The sequence below is a fragment of the Brassica napus genome, chromosome C5 (genome assembly GCF_020379485.1).
Source record: "Brassica napus cultivar Da-Ae chromosome C5, Da-Ae, whole genome shotgun sequence".
In the NCBI taxonomy this organism is placed as follows: domain Eukaryota; kingdom Viridiplantae; phylum Streptophyta; class Magnoliopsida; order Brassicales; family Brassicaceae; genus Brassica; species Brassica napus.
The window spans coordinates 24,354,805-24,375,009 of NC_063448.1; the positions used below are offsets into that span (position 1 = coordinate 24,354,805).

General features: G+C 37.5%; 1 protein-coding gene across 1 annotated transcript; it reads right to left on the reverse strand.

Annotated features, from left to right (window-relative positions):
- Window positions 1-12,205: 12,205 nt before the first annotated feature.
- LOC111203922 (pinoresinol reductase 1-like) lies at window positions 12,206-14,865 on the reverse strand. The gene is made up of 4 exons (XM_022698072.2): window positions 13,267-14,865; window positions 12,899-13,139; window positions 12,575-12,778; window positions 12,206-12,450 (listed from the first exon to the last, which is right to left on the reverse strand). Exons 1-4 carry the CDS (start codon window positions 13,612-13,614, stop codon window positions 12,206-12,208), a joined length of 1,038 nt encoding a protein of 345 aa, XP_022553793.1. The 5' UTR covers window positions 13,615-14,865.
- Window positions 14,866-20,205: the final 5,340 nt, after the last annotated feature.

The window sequence follows — 20,205 nt, forward strand, 5'->3', positions numbered from 1 at the left end:
ATTTACAATATATTTATGGTAAATAAATCAAAATAAACATTTTATTTATTTTATATGGTATATAATTATATTTAAAAGATATTGACATAAATATATAGTATATTTTAATATAAATATTTATTATTGAGACTTTCTACTCATATGGTTTTATTAACATTTGTATATTTGATGTAACAAAAAAAAATTAAACCATTAATCTCAAAAATTTTGATCTGGTATTTTTTGATGTAAATTTCATAATTAAAATATTAAGGTCTGAATACTCTTTCAATGCAAAATTTAAAATTAACGTATTATGTATTTTTAAATGGTACATAGTTTAATTTAAACGATACTAAATATATATATGAATATATATTAAATAAAAATTCATATTAATACGATTGTATGATCATTTGTATTTTGTTATAACAAAAAAATTAAGCCATTGATCACAAATTTTCAAAGGGCTTTTTAACATTTTTTTTGTGATTTAAAGTCGTTTTAAAAAATTCAAAATATAACATATCAGAAAAAATCTAATTTTTTTTATTTTATGGTCAATGTGATTGTTCAATTTTTTTGATAAGATAAAATTAAACAAAAATGAGGAAGGATGCAAAAATTGTTATCAAATCTTTATTATTCATAATTATTAATTATCATATATATGTTAATCATATTAGGTAACTCTGTAGCTTTTATTTAAGGAAAAATACACGTTTCTTATATTTTGAGTTAATATAATGTTCCATAGTAATTAGATTTTGGACCAAATTTGTTTTCAATTGATTCTTAAGCTACCACGTAAGATTAATTGACATTTTAATTAAGTGACAACTAGCAAGACTCTTTTGTAATTATTACAAATTACATGTTACAACTTTTATAATGTTTCTCTATTAATTTATTAGGGATTTAGTTAGAATAAATTAGTCATTTAGCTTAAAAAAGTATAGTTTCAAAAGAAATAAAATACAGTGCAATTTTCGAAATAAAATCTCTCTGCAAAATATTTTCCCAAATTTTCCCATTTTAAAAACGAAAAAGATATAATATTGATTTGATATTATAAATTAATAACATTTAGCCCAAGGTTATTCTGCTTATCCCCTTTAATTTTATAAGTAACATGTGACAAAGGGAAGGTAAGAGATCACGTCTACGCTTGCAGATATTGCAAGGAATAAAACAACACTGATAACTATCAGGTCATACTATACAAAGAGGCTGATGACACACACTTATTTAACTTATACATACATATAAATAGTATAGAATATTGGATCCATTCTATTTAGTTTTGCAAATTAATAAAACTAAACAGTAAACATCATATTAAAATAGTACGAAATTGATAACAAATTGATAAATATATAGCGCAAAAAACAAATAATTTGAAAAATACAATTATGTTCTACGTTTAGAAAATAGAATATAACAAAAAAAATAGAACACGATGGCGTAACCAAAAGTGGAGCTCATAAATAGTAAAAGAGAAAAATCAAGAGGTGAATGATAATACACAATTTACAAGAATCGGTAGAGTTGTCTCTAGAGTTGATGGAGGAGAAAAATAAACCATCACCGAGGGTGGAGGGAGAAGAAGAGAGTGGAAAAAGGGTTATGAGACGATAGGTGGCGATGATGAGAAGATGGTGTTGGCGACGTAACAACCAGTGGTAGTGACGATAATGCATGTGAGTTTTACTATCCTATTCCAATACATCTATAATAGAATAGAACATAAAAACAAAAAGATTCATAGTTTCTGATTATTTTCTTAGTATCCAATGGTGATGGAATAAAATGGATATCTCACAATAGCAGAAAAAGATTTTTTTGTAAGCTCAAGAAAAGCTGCTTGTCGGATTGAGAAACAGAGGATGTGTTATGCACAATATAGGAAGTGTGACTTGCTGTTACAAATCGGTTATGAAATGATGACGTGTCAATATCTCATTGGTTCCAAGATGTTACTTTGGCGTGAAGCAAAGAAGATTTGGAAGATTTGGGCTTATCACAATATTTAGGCAACTAGTGTATTGTGTTAAGGGGATATAACCTGATTACTTTGTGGATATCGCGGTTAGCCGTTTATTGATTGAAAAGCTAGAGCAAGAGGTTTGTTCTTGAGAGCTTAAGAAAGACGAGTACTTGAAGGTGTAGCTCGTGCTTTCTGTTTTGATAGATTAGGAATTGGTCCGTCTCTAGTCGTGTGTGACTGAGAGTAATTCGGATTAAACAGATCTAGGAAGATTGTTTAACAGATTTCTAATATACAAGAAAGCGTTCTTGGTATCTTGTGTTTTAGTTCTTATATCTGGTAGTCCCTGAACTTTCATTTGGTATCAGAGCGGGAAACCTCTGTGGTATCATACACTAGCTAGTAACAGGTTGAGATCCTGCGGATTTCATGGACACCATGAAGGAACTATTCGGAATTCATAAACCCATTATGCTGGACAGCTGCAACTTTGGTCATTGGAAGGCAAGGATGCGACAGTTGATCAGAGGAATTGACGAGGATGCGTGGACTGCAGTAGAAGAAGGGTGGTCTGTGCCTACGATGATGACTGATGACAAAACTCTTGCTCCAAAACCAAAGAATCAGTGGACTGATCCTGAAAAGGCAGCATCCAAATTCAACTCCAAAGCTCTTACTGCAATCTTCTCTTCAGTAGATCTGGATCAGTTCAAAATAATCGAGGGATGTGAGTCTGCTAAGGAAGCTTGGGATATTTTGACCAACCACTTTGAAGGAAATACTAGCGTGCGAAGAACAAGGATCGATCACTTAGCTTCAAAGTTTGAAAATCTCCGCATGACTGATGATGAACCAATTGATGGATTCATATCCAAGATCAGTGAACTTGCCAGTGAAGCGTCGGTTCTTGGAAAGAAATATGATGAGAAGGATTTGGTGAAAAAACTGTTAAGATGTCTGCCTCCACGGTTTGAAGCTTACAAGGCAGTACTGGATATAGCTGTCAATACAGATGAAATGAAATTTGATCAATTATCTGGTATCTTGAAGGTTCATGACCTGGAGAAATCCAATCGAACTTCAAATTCTCAAAAGAGCATCGCCTTTGTATCTGACTCAAACGAACAGGACCGAGTCACAAAGATAGAAGAAAACTTGGGACTTATGGCTCGAAACTTCAACAAATTCATTAAGCGAATGGATAAAGGAGGGAACAGATCAAACTCACGATTTCAGAGGAACGACTCAGATCGAAGCAACTCTCAAAACACCAGGCAAGACTCGAAGAACTCTAAGAAGAAGGAGTTACAATGTCATGAGTGTGAAGGGTATGGACACTTTCGCAATGAGTGTCCACTAGCTAAACGCAAAGAGCTCAAGTGTATTGACTGCAAGGGATTTGGACACACTCGAAGTGAATGTCCCAATAATCTGAAAAAGGACAAGTCACTTATGTGTTTCAGTGATACAGAGTCGGAGAGTGACAGCGACAGAGATGAGCTTCATCTAAACTTTATGGCACTTGTCAGCAAAGAAGAAGAACCAAAACTAGATTCAGGCGTGGAAGAGGATGAAGATGATCTCAACAACGATCTTGAATCAGAATACAAGTCTCTGTTCGACAAGTTTGCTGAACTCAGTCATGAGAATCTACAACTACTCAAAGATAAGGCAATGCTGAAAGCTCAGGTGAATATTCTGGAATTGGAGAAACCTTCTGAACAAGCTACTGAGTTGTCTATCCTCAAGAACTCAGACCAAGAACTGCTATCGTTGAAACGAGCGATGACTGAACAAGAGAGGGTTCAAAAGCAGATTGAGCTGAAGATGAATTGTCTGAATGAGCTACTAACCAAGGAGATGGACAAGAGCAAATTACTTGAGAATCAACTCGCTGACAATCTCAAGAAAGTAAGAATGCTCACGACTGGTACAACAACTCTAGATCAACTTCTCACCATTGGTCAGTGTCCTAGCAGTAACTGGGGATTAGGTTTTCAAGGAGGCACTTCCAAATCTGCGGAAGAAACAGTGTTCGTGAAAGGGAGTTCGAATGAAAAAGAAATTCAAACCACGACGAAGGTGCAGATTAATAATCAGAAAGGAGAGAACCTAAAGAAGACTGCTACTACACGACGAGGAAACGGATGCCACTTCTGTGGAAAGCGTGGTCATAATGTCAGATTTTGTTTCTTTCGAAAAAGTCAGTATCAACGTGCATGGAGGATGAATCTTTGTTTTATGGAACCATCACTGTATGGTCATGTGTGAATAGCTAAGAAGGATCTGTACCCAAACTACAAGCAGAGAGCCTTGACTGTTGCACACAGTGAGAAGTCAGAAACACGCACCGATGCAAAGCAACCCATCATTTGCAACTTCGCAACACTATCCACTGAAACTAAGCTGGTAAGCAACGTTGCTTACACAAGTTCTGACTCTAACTCACAGTTTGATACCCCCTGGTACTTCGACAGTGGCTGCTCAAAACATATGACTGGAAATCAGGATTTCTTTGAGAAACTTGAGTTTATCAAAGGAGGCAAAGTGACCTTTGGTGATGGAGGACAAGGAAAGATACGAGGAGTTGGGGAACTGGACAGGTCTGTCTTACCTAAGCTTGTTAATGTCTTCTATGTGGATGGTCTTAAAGCAAATCTCATCAGCGTCAGTCAATTGTGTGATGAGGGGTTAGAAGTAATCTTCAACAGCAAAGAATGTCGAGCTGTTGATGCTAAAGGGAACGTTGTTCTATGTGGAGTAAGGTCAGGAAACAACTGTTACATGTGGAAGCCGTCACATTTATGCTACTCAGCTAAGGAGTCTAAATTGGATCTGTGGCACAGGAAGCTCGGACATATGAATACTAATGGACTGACCCGACTAATTAACGCTGAAGTTGTTAGGGGAATTCCAGAACTTGAAAAACAAACCGATATAGTGTGTGGAGGGTGCTGTCAAGGTAAACAAGTGAAGGTCCAGCACAAACAGATTTCAGAGATTAGATCCAAGGGAATACTCGAGCTAGTACACATGGATCTTATGGGACCTATTACTCCATACAGCATTGCAGGGAAAAAATACATCTTTGTCCTAGTAGATGATTTTTCCAGATATACATGGGTGGACTTCCTGAGAAATAAGTCTGAGGCGTTGGAGAGCTTCTGTATCTTGGCCTTGCAACTTAAACAAGAAAAGGGTGGCATCGTGCAGATCAAGAGTGATCACGGAGGTGAATTTCAGAATGAGGAGTTTGATAAATTCTGTCACAGTCAAGGAATCAAGCATCTATATGCAGCTCCTAGAACCCCACAGCAAAATGGAGTAGTTGAAAGGAAGAACAGAACTCTACAGGAGATGGCAAGAGCTATGCTATGTGGAAACAGTGTGCCATCCGGGTTTTGGGCAGAAGCTATAGCCACTGCATGCTATGTCATAAACCGAGTGTATGTCAAACCTAACACAAAGACTACTCCGTATGAAGTTTTCAGAGGGAAGACTCCGAACCTTAGTCATATGCATGTTTTCGGTTGCCTGGTCTACATACTCAATGATAAAGACCATCTTGGTAAGTTTGATGCAAAAAGTGATGTAGGTATGTTCCTCGGATATTCAACTAACAGTTCAGCATATAGAGTGTTCAATCAGCGTACCAAATTCATTGGAGACAAAGTAAATGTCGTGTTCGACGACAGTATTGGTTTCTATCAAGCTCGAGTCACTCATAAGATTGAGAGAGTTACACCACCAGCTGAAGCTTCCTCTGACGTAAGGGTCAAAGAAGAATCAGAAGAAGAGGATGAACAGTCTGAGGATCAGAAAGTGGATCTGAATCAAACTAAAGTGCATAAGAATCATTCTTCAGCTGATGTGATTGGTGAAGTGTTTGGTGAAAGAGTCACACGCAAGAAACAGATTGATTTTCAGCAAATGGTCAAGCTTGCGTGTTTCACAGCTGAGATGAACGAACTGGAGTGTTTTGTCTCATTGATTGAACCAAAGACGCTTCAAGGAGCTCTGAACGATGAGTTTTGGACAGAATCTATGCACTTGGAGCTTGAACAGTTTGATCGATTACAAGTCTGGGAACTGGTACCACGACCTGATGGTGTGAATATCATTGGCACTAAGTGGATTCACAAGAATAAGACCGATGAGAAAGGAAACGTGATCAGAAACAAATCCAGACTTGTGGGCAAGGTTACACACAAATCGAAGGTGTGGATTTTGACGAGACTTTCGCGCCAGTTGCTCGACTTGAGTCAATCAGACTGCTGTTTGGAATGGCTTGCAATCTGAAGATCAAACTTTATCAGATGGATGTGAAAAGTGCATTTCTGAATGGTGTACTACAAGAAGAAGTCTACGTCACACAGCCTAAAGGTTTCGAGGATCCTCACTTTCCAGATCATGTTTACAAACTCAAGAAGGCATTGTATGGACTGAAACAGGCCCCTCGAGCATGGTATGATCGTCTGACAGTGTTCCTTACTCAGGCTGGATTTCAAAGAGGAGGAGTTGATCATTGGAGAGAATGGGAGAGATATCCTCATCATTCAAGTATATGTCGATGATATAATATTTGGAGGAACATCTCAGCCAATGGTTGATGAGTTCGTTAAGACGATGACTTCTGAATTCGAAATGAGCATGGTGGGAGAACTGAGTTACTTTCTTGGACTACAAGTCAAGCAGTTAGACGATGGAATCACAGTCTCACAAAGCACATATGCAAAGAATCTCATCAAAAGATTCGGTATGCAGACGAGCAAGACAACCAATACTCCGATGAGCACAACTACAAAGCTGTCGCGAGATGAGGATGGGAAACCTGTTGATGAGAAACTGTATAGAGCCATGATAGGGAGCTTGCTGTATCTTACCGCGAGTCGACCTGACTTGTGTCTAAGTGTCGGCATTTGTGCTCGATACCAGGCTAATCCAAAAGAGTCACATATGAATGCAGTAAAACGGGTTATCAAATATGTGAAAGGTACATTGGATTTTGGTCTTCATTACACCTTTGAAACTAACGTGAATCTTGCAGGATTTTGTGATGCTGACTGGGCAGGTTGTCTGGATGATCGTCATAGTACTTCTGGCGGATGTTTTTTTCTTGGGAACAACTTGGTGGCATGGCACAGCAAGAAACAAAATTGCGTCTCTCTCTCAACTGCTGAAGCTGAGTATATTGCTCTAGGAAGCTGTTGCACTCAATTACTTTGGATGCGCCAAATGCTCGTTGATTATGGTATCATCTCTAACCCTATGCTTGTTCACTGTGATAATATGAGTGCCATAAACTTGTCTAAAAATCCGGTTCAACATTCACGCACCAAACATGTCGACATTCGACATCACTTTGTGAGAGAGTTAGTTGAGATGAAAATCGTGATTTTGGAGCATGTATCTACTGAAAGACAACTGGCTGATCTATTCACCAAACCTCTGGACTACAACACGTTCCTCGGCCTTCGAAAGGCTTTGGGAATTGTGAATCTCTGAATAAGTCATGTCAGAAGAGGAGAGCATGACAGTTGTGTATATGTGTTACTGCTTGTCGATATGCCACCACAATCACAAAACTCTGAGTCAACAAGTTCGATTGTGCAGCTTATTTCACCTGTCTCCTTTACAGTAAAGTCATTTGATTCACTGGTGAAAGACACTCATCTTGGATCAAGATGCTACAACATTTTCGATCTGAGCATTGATCACTGTCTGGATTGAATGAGGAAACACAGCAGAGACTGAGTGAAATTTGGGTAAGAAGAGTGCCCTGGATTACTAAACAGAAAAGAAAAACAAAAGGCCCTGAATGATGGACACTCGTAATGGAGCTAGAGGACACAACTTTCAGACTCTAATTTCGATCATTGTCTGGATGGGGCAGGGTTGATGTCAACTCTGATTGGTAAAATAAAAAAAAAAATGTTTTCTGTGACAGCTACTCGGCTGAGAAATAGCTACAGATAAAGGTTACAATAACTGTCGAGTTGGAGAGACAGACACACAAGAGGTCTACACTGTGTTTCCAGACCATACAAATGGCTATGCTGCAGAAGTTCAGGTGTGAGTGAGCTGCATGATAGGATCATGTCTGTGACAGCTACTCGGCTGAGAAACAACTACAGATGTGGGTTGGTCTCACTGATTCTTTATCAAAAACTTCTTGGTGGCTGAGTACGAGTGGGAAGCAATCTGTGTCTCTCTCCTCTGGACGCTAAAAGACATTCTGGAGTATGTCTTCTGGCGAGGTGCTTTAGTTGATGTTTCTTTTGTGTGCTGCATTGCGTGCAAGGACATGATTATCAATCTCACAAATTCTCTTTCTCACAAACTGAGGTGCTGTTGATATTGGGTCTAATGTCTTGGGCCTAGTGCTATTGTTTCTAACGGGCTTGGTGAGTGTGATTAGGGTTATTTTTGAGGATTGTATGATGCAGCTGTCTTCAAGTGTCACATCTCTCTCTATCTATCTCTCTCGCCGGCGCACTCGATCTCTCTCACTAGCAACATGCAACCAACAAGGAGAAGCTCGCGGCTCATGAAACTGAAGAATGTCGAGACTACTCCGATGAACCCACTTGACCTCTCTTCTGGGTCATCCTCGCGCAAGCGGAGCCGCCGTCGTGTCTCAGCTGGTGACACTGCGCCTCTACCCAAGAACGTTGAGCTTGAAGTCGAGTCTCTCTCAGATGGGGAATCCTCAGACGACCACTCCGACGAAGCTCCGATGGCATCAGACACTCCTCCGAATTGCTCCAAAGAACAGAGATTTGAGGAGAGTCGGAATGTGTATCAAACTAAAGCTCAGTTCTATCCAGAGCTTATGCGACCTAAAAGGATGCCAATGACTGAACGGTTCTTCTCAATCAAGGCGACTGAGCGCTTCAGAGAGCTCCGAGGGCGGAATTTCATTCCTCAGCAGTCTATCTCCCTCACGGACGAGAATCTCTCTGATGTCAGAAGAATTGTGATCGGAGCAGGCCTGATTCATACCCTCACTGATCTCGACCCTTATCAGCCCAATGTAATCCGCGAATTCCTTGCCAATCTTCCGGAAGCTGAGGAACGAGACGATGGTGGTGTAGCGGTGTATGTTAGAGGATCGCTTGTTGATTTCTCTCCGAGTCTGATTAATTCGATGTATTGCATTCCGGGGTTTGAAGAAGATCCTAACTGGATGGATGAACGTCTTGATGAAGTTTGTGGTTTTCTCACCGATGGACGAATAAGACGAGGTGAGAACATGAGTTCGAAGTATCTCACAGCTACGAATCAGGTTCTGTACAAGCTCGTCTGCTCGAATTGGATTCCCACCAGGAACTACACCTCAATGAACCAAAGGCGACTCAGGTTCATCTACATGCTTCATCATCATGATGGATTTGACTTCGGGAAACTCGTCTATGATCAGATAATTGCAATGGCAGCGAACACTCAGACAGAGAAGACTCGGTGTATCATGTTCCCTAACTTGATTCAGCAGGTCATCCATTTTCAGCGAACTATAACTCCTGACTTGCTTCATGATGAGTTCACTGGAACACCGAAGCTTGTTGTCAAGGATGTTAAGGCTGGTCGTGGGTCTGGAGCAGACTCAAGTGCTGCCAGCCTTGAGGACGACATCAATCGCGCCATTGCGGGACTCAAAGCCATTCGAGTTCGCCTGAGGAGTAAGGGAGATGCACAGTGTTTTGTCTTATTTTCTACTCTATGTCTAACGAATGATTTTTCTCTAAATGTGCACCTATGCAGGGGGAGACTATGAGCAACATGTTGCTCATCCAGGGGTTGAAGAAAACGATGAGCAGGATGAAGATGAGGAAGACGCGTACGCGTAGGATGATCATGTCTTATTGCTTAATGATACTTTAAGTTTTAATCCAGCTTGTACTATTTAAGACTCAGACTATGTGTTTCGACTATGCTTTTATCAATTCCGTGTGCAACTTATTTAAAAAATATGTTCTCAGTTGATGATCACTGGTTGAGTAGTTTCTTTGTCTTGGATATGTGTGCTGCGTGGATGTTTACATTGCAGGTTGCATAGGTTGTCACATTCAGATAAAAAGGGGGAGAATGTAAGCTCAAGAAAAGCAGCTTGTCGGATTGAGAAACAGAGGATGTGTTATGCACAATATAGGAAGTGTGACTTGCTGTTACAAGTCGGTTATGAGATGATGACGTGTCAATATCTCATTGGTTCCAAGATGTTACTTTGGCGTGAAGCAAAGAAGATTTGGAAGATTTGGGCTTATCACAATATTTAGGCAACTAGGGTATTGTGTTAAGGGGATATAACCTGATTACTTTGTGGATATCGCGGTTAGCCGTTTATTGATTGAAAAGCTAGAGCAAGAGGTTTGTTCTTGAGAGCTTAAGAAAGACGAGTACTTGAAGGTGTAGCTCGTGCTTTCTGTTTTGATAGATTAGGAATTGGTCCGTCTCTAGTCGTGTGTGACTGAAAGTAATTCGGATTAAACAGATCTAGGAAGATTGTTTAACAGATTTCTAATATACAAGAAATTTCTTGGTATCTTGTGTTTTAGTTCTTATATCTGGTAGTCCCTGAAATTTCATTTTTTTTCTGGGTACATTAGGTGAAATTAAAGAAAATACGGTGGGAAGAGCTGAGAAGAAGATGGGTTACGACGGGTGGCAACGGTGATGAAAGAGAATATATCGATGGTGATGGTAATACCGATTGTACAGCTGGAGGTGATTGAGGCGGAGTGAGCGGAAGTTGAGTAGATGAAGTAGTGAAAGAGAGATAATGTGATAGAGAAAAAAATGTGACTGTTGGAATGGAGGAGGAAAAAAACTACCACGCAGGGTGAAGAATAAGAAGAGAAGGCGATGATACTACGGATGGAGAAAGTTAAATATTAATGTTTAACTTTCTTTCATTTTAATTAAAATGTATACAAATTTGAAACAATGGTTAGTACATATATAAGACAACTACAAACTATAATATATACTAATATATACTCTTTCATTTCGTTAAAATAGTATAAAAATATGTGAGAAGAGTAGTAGAGTATATCTTAATCGTATAAAAATCTTACACAAAATGCTACACGAGCGAACATATACTATGCTATAACTCTTTCATCTTGATTAATATATTTTAATTGAGTATATATGTTTTAAATAAAAAAATAATAATTTTACGAAATGAATAATACATTCAAATAAATACACCGAAAGCATATCATATATGTAAATTTGAGGTCTTCACACATATATTTACGAACTTTTGAAAAAAAAAATTGAATTGCATGTAAATTTGAGAAGACATATATGACACTAGTTTTTTGTATTTATTATTTGATTTTGTGTAACAAAAACATATTGTATATGTGTTTAACTTTACTTGAATTATATATATTATGTTAGTCACCAACTAAATTGTTTTAAATATAACCATTACGAAGATCGTCCCAAGAACAATCACATGCATACCTATTATTAATTTTATGTTTTTTAGAGGTATTCTGGCTATTAATTTTATGTTTATTTTAAGTTTAAACATTTACTTATTTTCATGTTATGTTTGAATTTGCTTTAAATTTGTTTGTTCAAATTACATTTAATGTTGGACAATTTTTTAATATTTTTGCTTCCTTAAAAATTATTTTTAAGTTTATTGAAAACATATATACTTAAGTCATATATTAATCAAGATGAAAAGCTAATTTTTTTAATTAAACTATTTTAAGTAAGCCATTTTAATGTTTAACATTTCAACTGAAACAAAAAAATCTTATATTTGTATTGACCAAATCATTTCAGTCATATCAAAAATCAACTATTAAGTATAACGAACAAAACAAAACGGCTGATTTTTGACAAAACTAAAAAAGTTTGGTCAGCGAAAATATGAGATTTATTTGTATTTAACTAAAAGTTGAAGATTGAAATTGTGTTTTTGTGAGTTGGTGATTTTGGCTCAAATTTGGAAGTTGTGAATTGTTTTTTCCATTTTTCCATTTTCTAATGTTATCTAATTTTGTAAGACAAAAATATGTATCTCACATTCTCATTATTTGCGTTCAGTTTGCTTTTTTGATGAAATGTTAAATTGATTAATCAATCAAAGAAAAAATTATGTACAATCAGTGGTCAGATTTCTTGGTTTTTTTCGACAATGTTGTTATTATTTTAAGGATGTTAGAAAAAGCATAATATTATATATTTGTGATAATGAGAATATTTTAATTTTGAGTAACATCAAAAAACATGAACGTGAATAAATATTTCAAACTTATGATATGCATACATTATCATAGATGTGCTGATATAACCAAAATATTGTCGGAGGAACATTCTTAAGTAATCATCCATGCGCTTGTATTTCACATCCGGATAGAGACTTGATGCTTCTTCATCTTCTCCCACTTCATGATCAGTGAGACATCCTTCATAGAAAATGTGATAAAAATGTCCTATCCCCGCTTGCTGTGGAATCTCCATGTCTACATATATATAAGAAAATCAAATACCATTTATGGGGTTGATGTATTAAATCGCCATAAAGCCTGGGACCATTAAATATGTCTAGCTGAAAATTATTATACAATGTTACATTTGGGGACTTACGTTCAATGTTGGAAAGGAAGTCTTTTGCAGTAATATTGGTTTTCTCCAATTCATTTCCGGTTAGGTTTTCCCAAATCTGAACCAATTCAATATGCGTGAGAACGTTATTCGGAGGCCTGACATACACGGTTTTGTTCAAAGTTCGTGGGTCGTTTAGAGTTTTGGAAGTGTAGTTCGCAATATCATCTTCATCCGCAAACACCACTACGAAGATAAAACCATTAAAGTTTGAAAACTTATGAGGGGGCTAACCTTAAAAATCTAACAAGTAAATATCACAATGAGAAGAGTAAGGATGTCTTTATGAGGGAGTAAAGTTTTTACCTTTTACATTACCATCTCCGTATATATTAACTTCATTTTTTGGAGGGAGTAACGTTTCCATCTGAGATAGGTTTCCAGTAAAATATGCGGCGAAGCAAGCGCCAACAACGTAAGTGTAAGGTATTCCGGCAGCTTCAGTAGCCTGACGAACTTCCATTTTTTGCTCGAACGTTTCTCTTCCCGGCGGTAACGCATGTCCCATGCGTGATGGATCCATACCAAATTCAGATGGTAAAAAGCGCTGAAATAGTTAATTTATATATTTTCATTTTAGATATATCCATAACCATCCAAACTACTAAAATTAATAGGTAGAGAAACTAGTTGGTCAATCTGTAAATCTTTATTCTTAATTTTTACTGTCATACCTTGACATTACCAGCTTCTTTGATGGCTTCAACAAGCTTGAGCTGGACAAGGATGTTATGGCTACGGAAGTGAACCCCAGAAATGGTGGAGACAACGACGTCTACGAGTTTCACGGCTGATACGAGGCTTTGGTGGTCGGAGAAAGAAGCTTCGACGAGACGAGCGCCGAGTTTCTTGAAGGAGAGAAGGAGTTGGACTTTCTCGATGTCGAGACTAATCTCTGGCCGCTGCAAAATGTAGGTCACGTGACCTTCAGCCAAAAACGCCCTTACGATTCTCTTCCCTAAGTAACCCGTCGCTCCCACCACCAAAACTCGCGTTTTCTCGCCGCTTTTGATCTCTCCCATTTTTTTCGCTTGATCTATGTGCTTGTTTTTTTTTTTTTTTTTTGACGTCGAACGGCCATTCTATTACTCAAGCTTGAGGTGGTCTGGGTAACCAGACCGGAATAGAACAACCAATAAAAAGTAACTCTCTCCGAAATGTCCTAGCAGTCTTAGCTAAAAAGTCCGAAAACTGATTGCGCACTCGTGGAACATGTATGATTTTGAAGTCCGGAAAGCAAATCTGCAGTGTCTCTATCTTCTCCAATTCTGTCGCAAATCTTGGCCATTTTTGGGGTTCATTTATCATAGCAATCAGTTCCTTCCAGTCTGTTCCAAAGCTCTGACATGGCGAGTGTTGAAGCATGTTCTCCATCGCCCAGCGCAGTGCTTCTATCTCAGAATGCAATGCTGATTCACATCGAGTGAAGTTCCGTGTACCCATCAGTTGTATGTTCTCCCCGCTATCCATCCAAGCCCATCCGCATCCACTGAAGCTATCGGAAGCTGTCCATGATCCATCCAGGAGGCAAATATTACCCAAGCTTGAGACTTGGTTTTCCTCATTGTTGTTGTCTTGCACTACCGGTGGTATCAACTCGTTTGCACTAAACCAGGCTTGGCATTCGCTTTCTGCATATCGGACTAGCTCCAAAGGATCTCTGTCTATTCCCCTGAAGAGCTTATCATTCCGAGCCTTCCATATATACCATATTATCCAGGGATAAGGATCCCTGTCTTGGTCTAATGCTATGATATTCTTTTTCCTCTAGAATAGATAGTCCATGTTTGTATAGACACTTGACGCTGGAAATATGCCTGGACTTGTTGGAGTCGTCGATAAAGACCATGCTTGCAGAGCAGGAGGGCATTCAAATATAGCATGAGTTACAGATTCCTCTGCCTCCCCACACCTCGGGCAGTAGTTGTCACACCGCATATTTCTTCTCACTAGATTTCTTGTTACTGCCACCTGACCCGTTATCAATTGCCATATTAAATGACATACCTTCCTAGGCGCTTTCAACTTCCAAGCAAAGGCTTGAAGTTTAGTGATACTTGGTTCCACTATCAGCTTTTCCTCATCTGGCTTCAGCAGATTTTGAGCAACCCAGTATCCAGACTTAACTGTGTAATGACCATTCCTCGTGTATTCCCAACAGAAAGAATCTTGACGATGAGTAGAGCTTATGGCCATACTACGAATAAGTGGTATATCACCAGGATGGACATAGTTCTCTAGCGTCCCTTCTTCCCATTCCTTCGAATCCTGGTTAATGAGATCACTAACTCTCATGTTCGGGTTCATCACAGGCGCTACAGGTATAGCTGGTCTAGCAGGTCTTGTTGGGATCCATGGATCCTCCCACACCCTAACTTCATAGCCAGAATGAATCTTCTGTCTGATCCCCATGAGTAGTAGTTTCCGTGAGGCGGAGATACTTGTCCACACATATGATGGACTACTAGAAGAGACTGCTCGCAATGGCGAGGTCATCCTATAATATCTACCCTTCAACACTCTGGCAACAAGTGAATTAGGGTACTGTATTAGTCTCCATAATTATTTTGCCAGTAATGCTAAGTTGAACTCGTGAATCAATCTGAACCCAATTCCTCCTTCCTCTTTTGGTAAACAAACCTTTTCCCATTTCGCCCAGTGTATCCCTCTTTTTGGGGGATTCGAACTCCACCAAAATTGTGCAATGGCACTAGCGAGGTTCTCACAAATCTCTAATGGAAGCAAAAATGTGGACATGACGTATGTCGGGAGAGCGAGTAGAAAGGACTTGATCATTACCTCCTTCCCCCCTTTCGAGAGCCATCTACCAGTCCACCCGTTTACTCTGTGCATCAAGTTATCCTTAAGAAATGCAAAAAGTTTACATTTGGATCCACTGATATCCTCTGGAATTCCCAAGTACTTCCCCATCCCCCCATCATTATGAATTCCAAGTACAACTTTGATCTCTTGCCTAGTAACTGCATTAATCCTTTTACCAAAGAGTAACGAGGATTTGTCGAAATTAATACATTGTCCAGATGCTTTGCCATATGTCCTGACTGCTTTCATTACTTCTTCACATTCACGAGGCTCCGTATGTGCTGGTTAGAAGTGTGTCTCGCCTCCGGTGTATATATGGGTCGAAACATGTTACATAGAGGGTTGATATAGAGGGTTTGATATCATTGGATTGTAACCATTCTTTATGATTTAATATTATGAGTTACATTAAAAAAAAAAGAGTTACATAAAGCATTAAAATTTGGTGTTCAAAATGTATTTGACAGTATATTTATCCTAGTTATATAGTGTTTTTCAAGATAGCAGTTATATACTGTCTTAAGGCAATATATTTGGTAAAATTTGTTTAGAATCTTTATGAATTTTAAAGAAAGAAACATTGGGCAGATTTTTCTCTCCACAGAGAGGATTAAGTAATTAATTTGGGAGCTTACATGCATTAATTACATCATTTGTTTGAAATTTGATGTAAATGTATTCAACCCATTACATCATGGTTTCAAAGTCAATTTCAACGGCCACAAAGAATTCCCCCTAATCGTCTTCATTCATTTTTTATTTTTAGTAAAATCGTCTTCATTCATTGTACAGACGTAAAAGATGTTTGATTATCAAATCCTGAACATTTGATATTTGTTACCGTTGAAATTGACGGTAGAACTCTATGAGACCGTAAAATATGATTGATTATCAAATAAAAAAAATTGTATGATTATTAAATTATATCCAAATGTGTATAAAATTGTATATCTCTAAATGCTCTTTGAGGTAAACGAAAATTTGATGTTTAAAATGCGTTGAAGAGTCGACGTTATGACCCACACCACGAAAAGCATTTTCCGGACTGATTTTCTTTTTGCTTCAAATTTATTTTCATCATGAACTATAGATCTGGGGTGATTTCATCGTAAATTACAAACAATTCAAATAAATGATATCAACTTTTTAAAACGTGTCTACATCTATTATGTTCTTGCAGCAGAAATTATTTAACTGTTAATTATGCTGGTTGGACATATGAGTTGATAATATTGTGGTGTTATTTATTTATTTATTATTGTGGTGTTATTTAACCAAAACAAAAATGTTTTCGATAAAAATAAATTTAAAATTTTGTTATTTGTAATAATAGCATAATTTTTTAAATTTCATTAGAATTTGTTATCGAGCTGGATCTTTAATAGGAGGTTTGGAACGGGGTGAAACCCTCTATCAATAATATACAATCTAATTATCAGTTTTTTTTTGTAAAACAAACTCTTATTATAAAATATATTACTATAAAAATTTTGACCTTGAAATTTTCTTTTAAATAAGTTCAAAAGGACATATATTGCATGTCTCCACGAGATTAGTCAGTTGATTTTGTTGAACCGAATTATCGGCTGCAGATTATTCCAAAATTTAACTGAGTCTTGGTTTTTAAACAAATAAATTATTCTAAAATTTGCAATGTCTTCGTTTTCTTATCTTTCTAGAATGTCTAAATAGCTAGTTAAATAATTGACTTCTAGAAACTTGAAGTTTTCACGTACCATTTCTTTTCTTTTTGACATAAAAGGTTATTTTATTGTTTAAATAAGAGGTGTTGAGAAAATCCAGATCAAAATAAAATAACCAACAAAAAATAAATTTGTATGAAAAACATGTACAGTATTAACTATAAATCAGCAGTACATTATGTGCTTATGAATGACAGACAATATTGAAGTCTTGAAACTATTATTTAATAGCTAAATTTTTCAATTACGTTGAAAAGCTTGGTCATGCTTGATAAACTAAAATTGTGTATTTTACTATTATAAGCTAGCAATGAAAATGTAGTATTTTGAGATTTAATTCCAGAAGACCAGTTTGCACTTTAGCTTGATATTCTTTATCTCTATAAGTTCAATATCGAGCTAAAACAAGTAACACAGTTGGTTTTCAGATGATTAAGATGTTAGCCTAGGATTACATCTTCGGGTGTTAAATGTTGAGAGCCAAACAATTATTCAAGTTCGAATTGGAACAAGTCTAGAACTTGAATCTCATTAGTTAGATCAGCCCACTCTCGTGAAACTTCTCCTTTTACGATTCGATCTTGATACCTAAGCTCTCGCTTGGATCAAGATGCGAATGTAAACATTAAGATCGGGTCCAATTGGTTCACAAAACACTCTAATATCTACTCTCGCTGATTAGGATGCAATGCTCATTCATAACATATCTAGCAACCTATTACACGATTAATGAATAGATTAAACCTATAAGTTTATTCACTAAGTGATGCAAGCAATAAGTACAGTTCTGAAAGAAGAAAATTGATAGATACTTATCTATATTTAGCTCACGGATCTAACACCCTACAACCCTAGACTAACCAAGCGATTACTCAGCCATAACACAAGATAAGACAGAGATCAATACTGAGAAATACATCATGCGAGCAAATAAAAAGAGGGTTCAGGGTAATCTTCTCTAGGTATGAGATGGAGCCATCTCCCTTACAAAGTAGAAAATCGCCAAGTACAAATCTCAAAACTCTTGTCGCTTGCGTAAAAACTAAAGTAGAAAAATAAAATAAAGAAGAAAATAATATATATGGAGGCCACATGCGGCTGAATGAAAATATAGGGAAACTAGGAAAATTCCCGAAATAAAATCTTGGTTTCCTTAAATATCGAGAGCAGTTGAGCGGCTGCTACTTCTCAGGATCACCTATTAGGCTGCTCCGTTCGGTTTCTTCGTGGAAAAACACCAGTTCTGACTCTTTTCCTCATATTTCTCTCCAAGGCCCTCCATGCGTACTCTAGACCTGAATTGACTCAAAATGGACTAGAAAGGTTCCATAAAGACTCTAAAACAATTCAGAAAACGTTTGTACAATGTGTCAAAAAAACAATATATCAATGCTGTTGGGTCTTGAATCATTGAGATTAGGTCCTTGTAGACTGTTCCAAAATGTTGACATGTTGAGTATTGAAACATACTTTTCATAACCATGTAAGCACTTCCAGCTTCGTATATGGAGATGAGACGCGCCGCCTCCTTTGATTCCTTAATGATGCAGCAGCATCCTAGTAGCTTCAACGTCAAGATTCCTTTTACGTTATTTCCTTTTTACTTAGGGTTTATGTTTTGCCTTTTCTATTAGGTTAAGGATTTTAATGATGGTTTAGGAGTTCTATATAAGGAACTCTCTTATGGCTTTTGTAAGATACACTTTTGATAATTAATAAACTAGCTTTGAGCTTTATACCTTGATAGAGATTTGATTCAATTCATCTTGTTCGAGAAGCCTTGAGAGAGATTCAATTATATTCATCTTCTTCAAGAAGCAGGTCTCTAGAGTTTTCAATCGAAAACCCTAGATCGAGCTGATATCTTGTTCATACCCTCCATCACTTAATCCCAAAAGTTGCTCCTGTCTTGAAGACTCTTTTCACATCCACCTATACCCACTGACCTATGTCTCATTAGTCCTGCAAGCTTAAGGTTTGAGATGTCATTGGATTTCCTTTTCTCAATTTATTTTGCATTCGCTTCAAACTACGCTTGTCATTCACCATATACATGCCTTGCTAGCTCTAGAGCATCACTTGTGATTTCCCTAAATAATTTATCATTGCACGTTTTCAGAGATACCAGATTATCCATGGTTAAGGATCTTTATTCAACTACAGATCTTCAATATCGTTTTTCCTACGGATTAGGTAGTTCAAGTTGGTATAAACACTGGAAATAGGAAAACCCAATGAGCAGGAAGGCATAGAAGATAATGCCCAAGTTTGTAAAGCTGGAGGACATTCGAAAATAATTAACATGATTAACAGATTAATATGGTTCCCCACAAAGAAAAAAATGATTATCACATCACATAGGATGACTTTTCAGGTTCCTAGTTACCGCAAAGTGTCTTGTTACAACTTACAATTTTCCTTATAAAATGACATATCTTCTGAGAAAAGGCTTGGACCTTTGTAATTCTAGGCTCACTTACCGTAGCTTTCATGTTCACAGTTTAGAATATTCATTGCTACCTAGTAGCCTAATTAAGCAATATATTTTCCACTCTTTATGTAGCTCCAACAAAACTTATAACTTTGGGTAGATCGGCTAATGGCCAAACTCCGAATAAACGGTATATCCTCCGGTACAATTAGGCTCTCCAACATCTCCATATCCCACGGTTTAGGCAGGCCATTAATAAAATTACTCACCTTCATCCTTGGATGAACAACCAAAACTAGCTCGAGCTGGCCTTGCAAGAATCGTTGGAATCCACGACAAATCCAAAATGCACTTTCTGACGAATTCCTTATTTCAGTAATAGTCTAGCAGCCAATAGACTCATCCAAACATAAGAAGGACTATATGTAGCAAATGAAAAAAAAGTGAACTATGTCTGTAAAATTTTCCACGCAGTACTTTTGTGAGAGGAGAATCTAGGAATTATACCATACGCCCCAGTTTCCCCGCCACGGTACAAGTTCGATGCGGGTCTTGGCGGTACAGGCCCGCGCGAGATGCGGTCCCTAGAAGTGCTGACTAATCCCGACTCGCGACTTGCACAGGCCTTGGCGGTACAGGCACCGCGGGACTCCGAT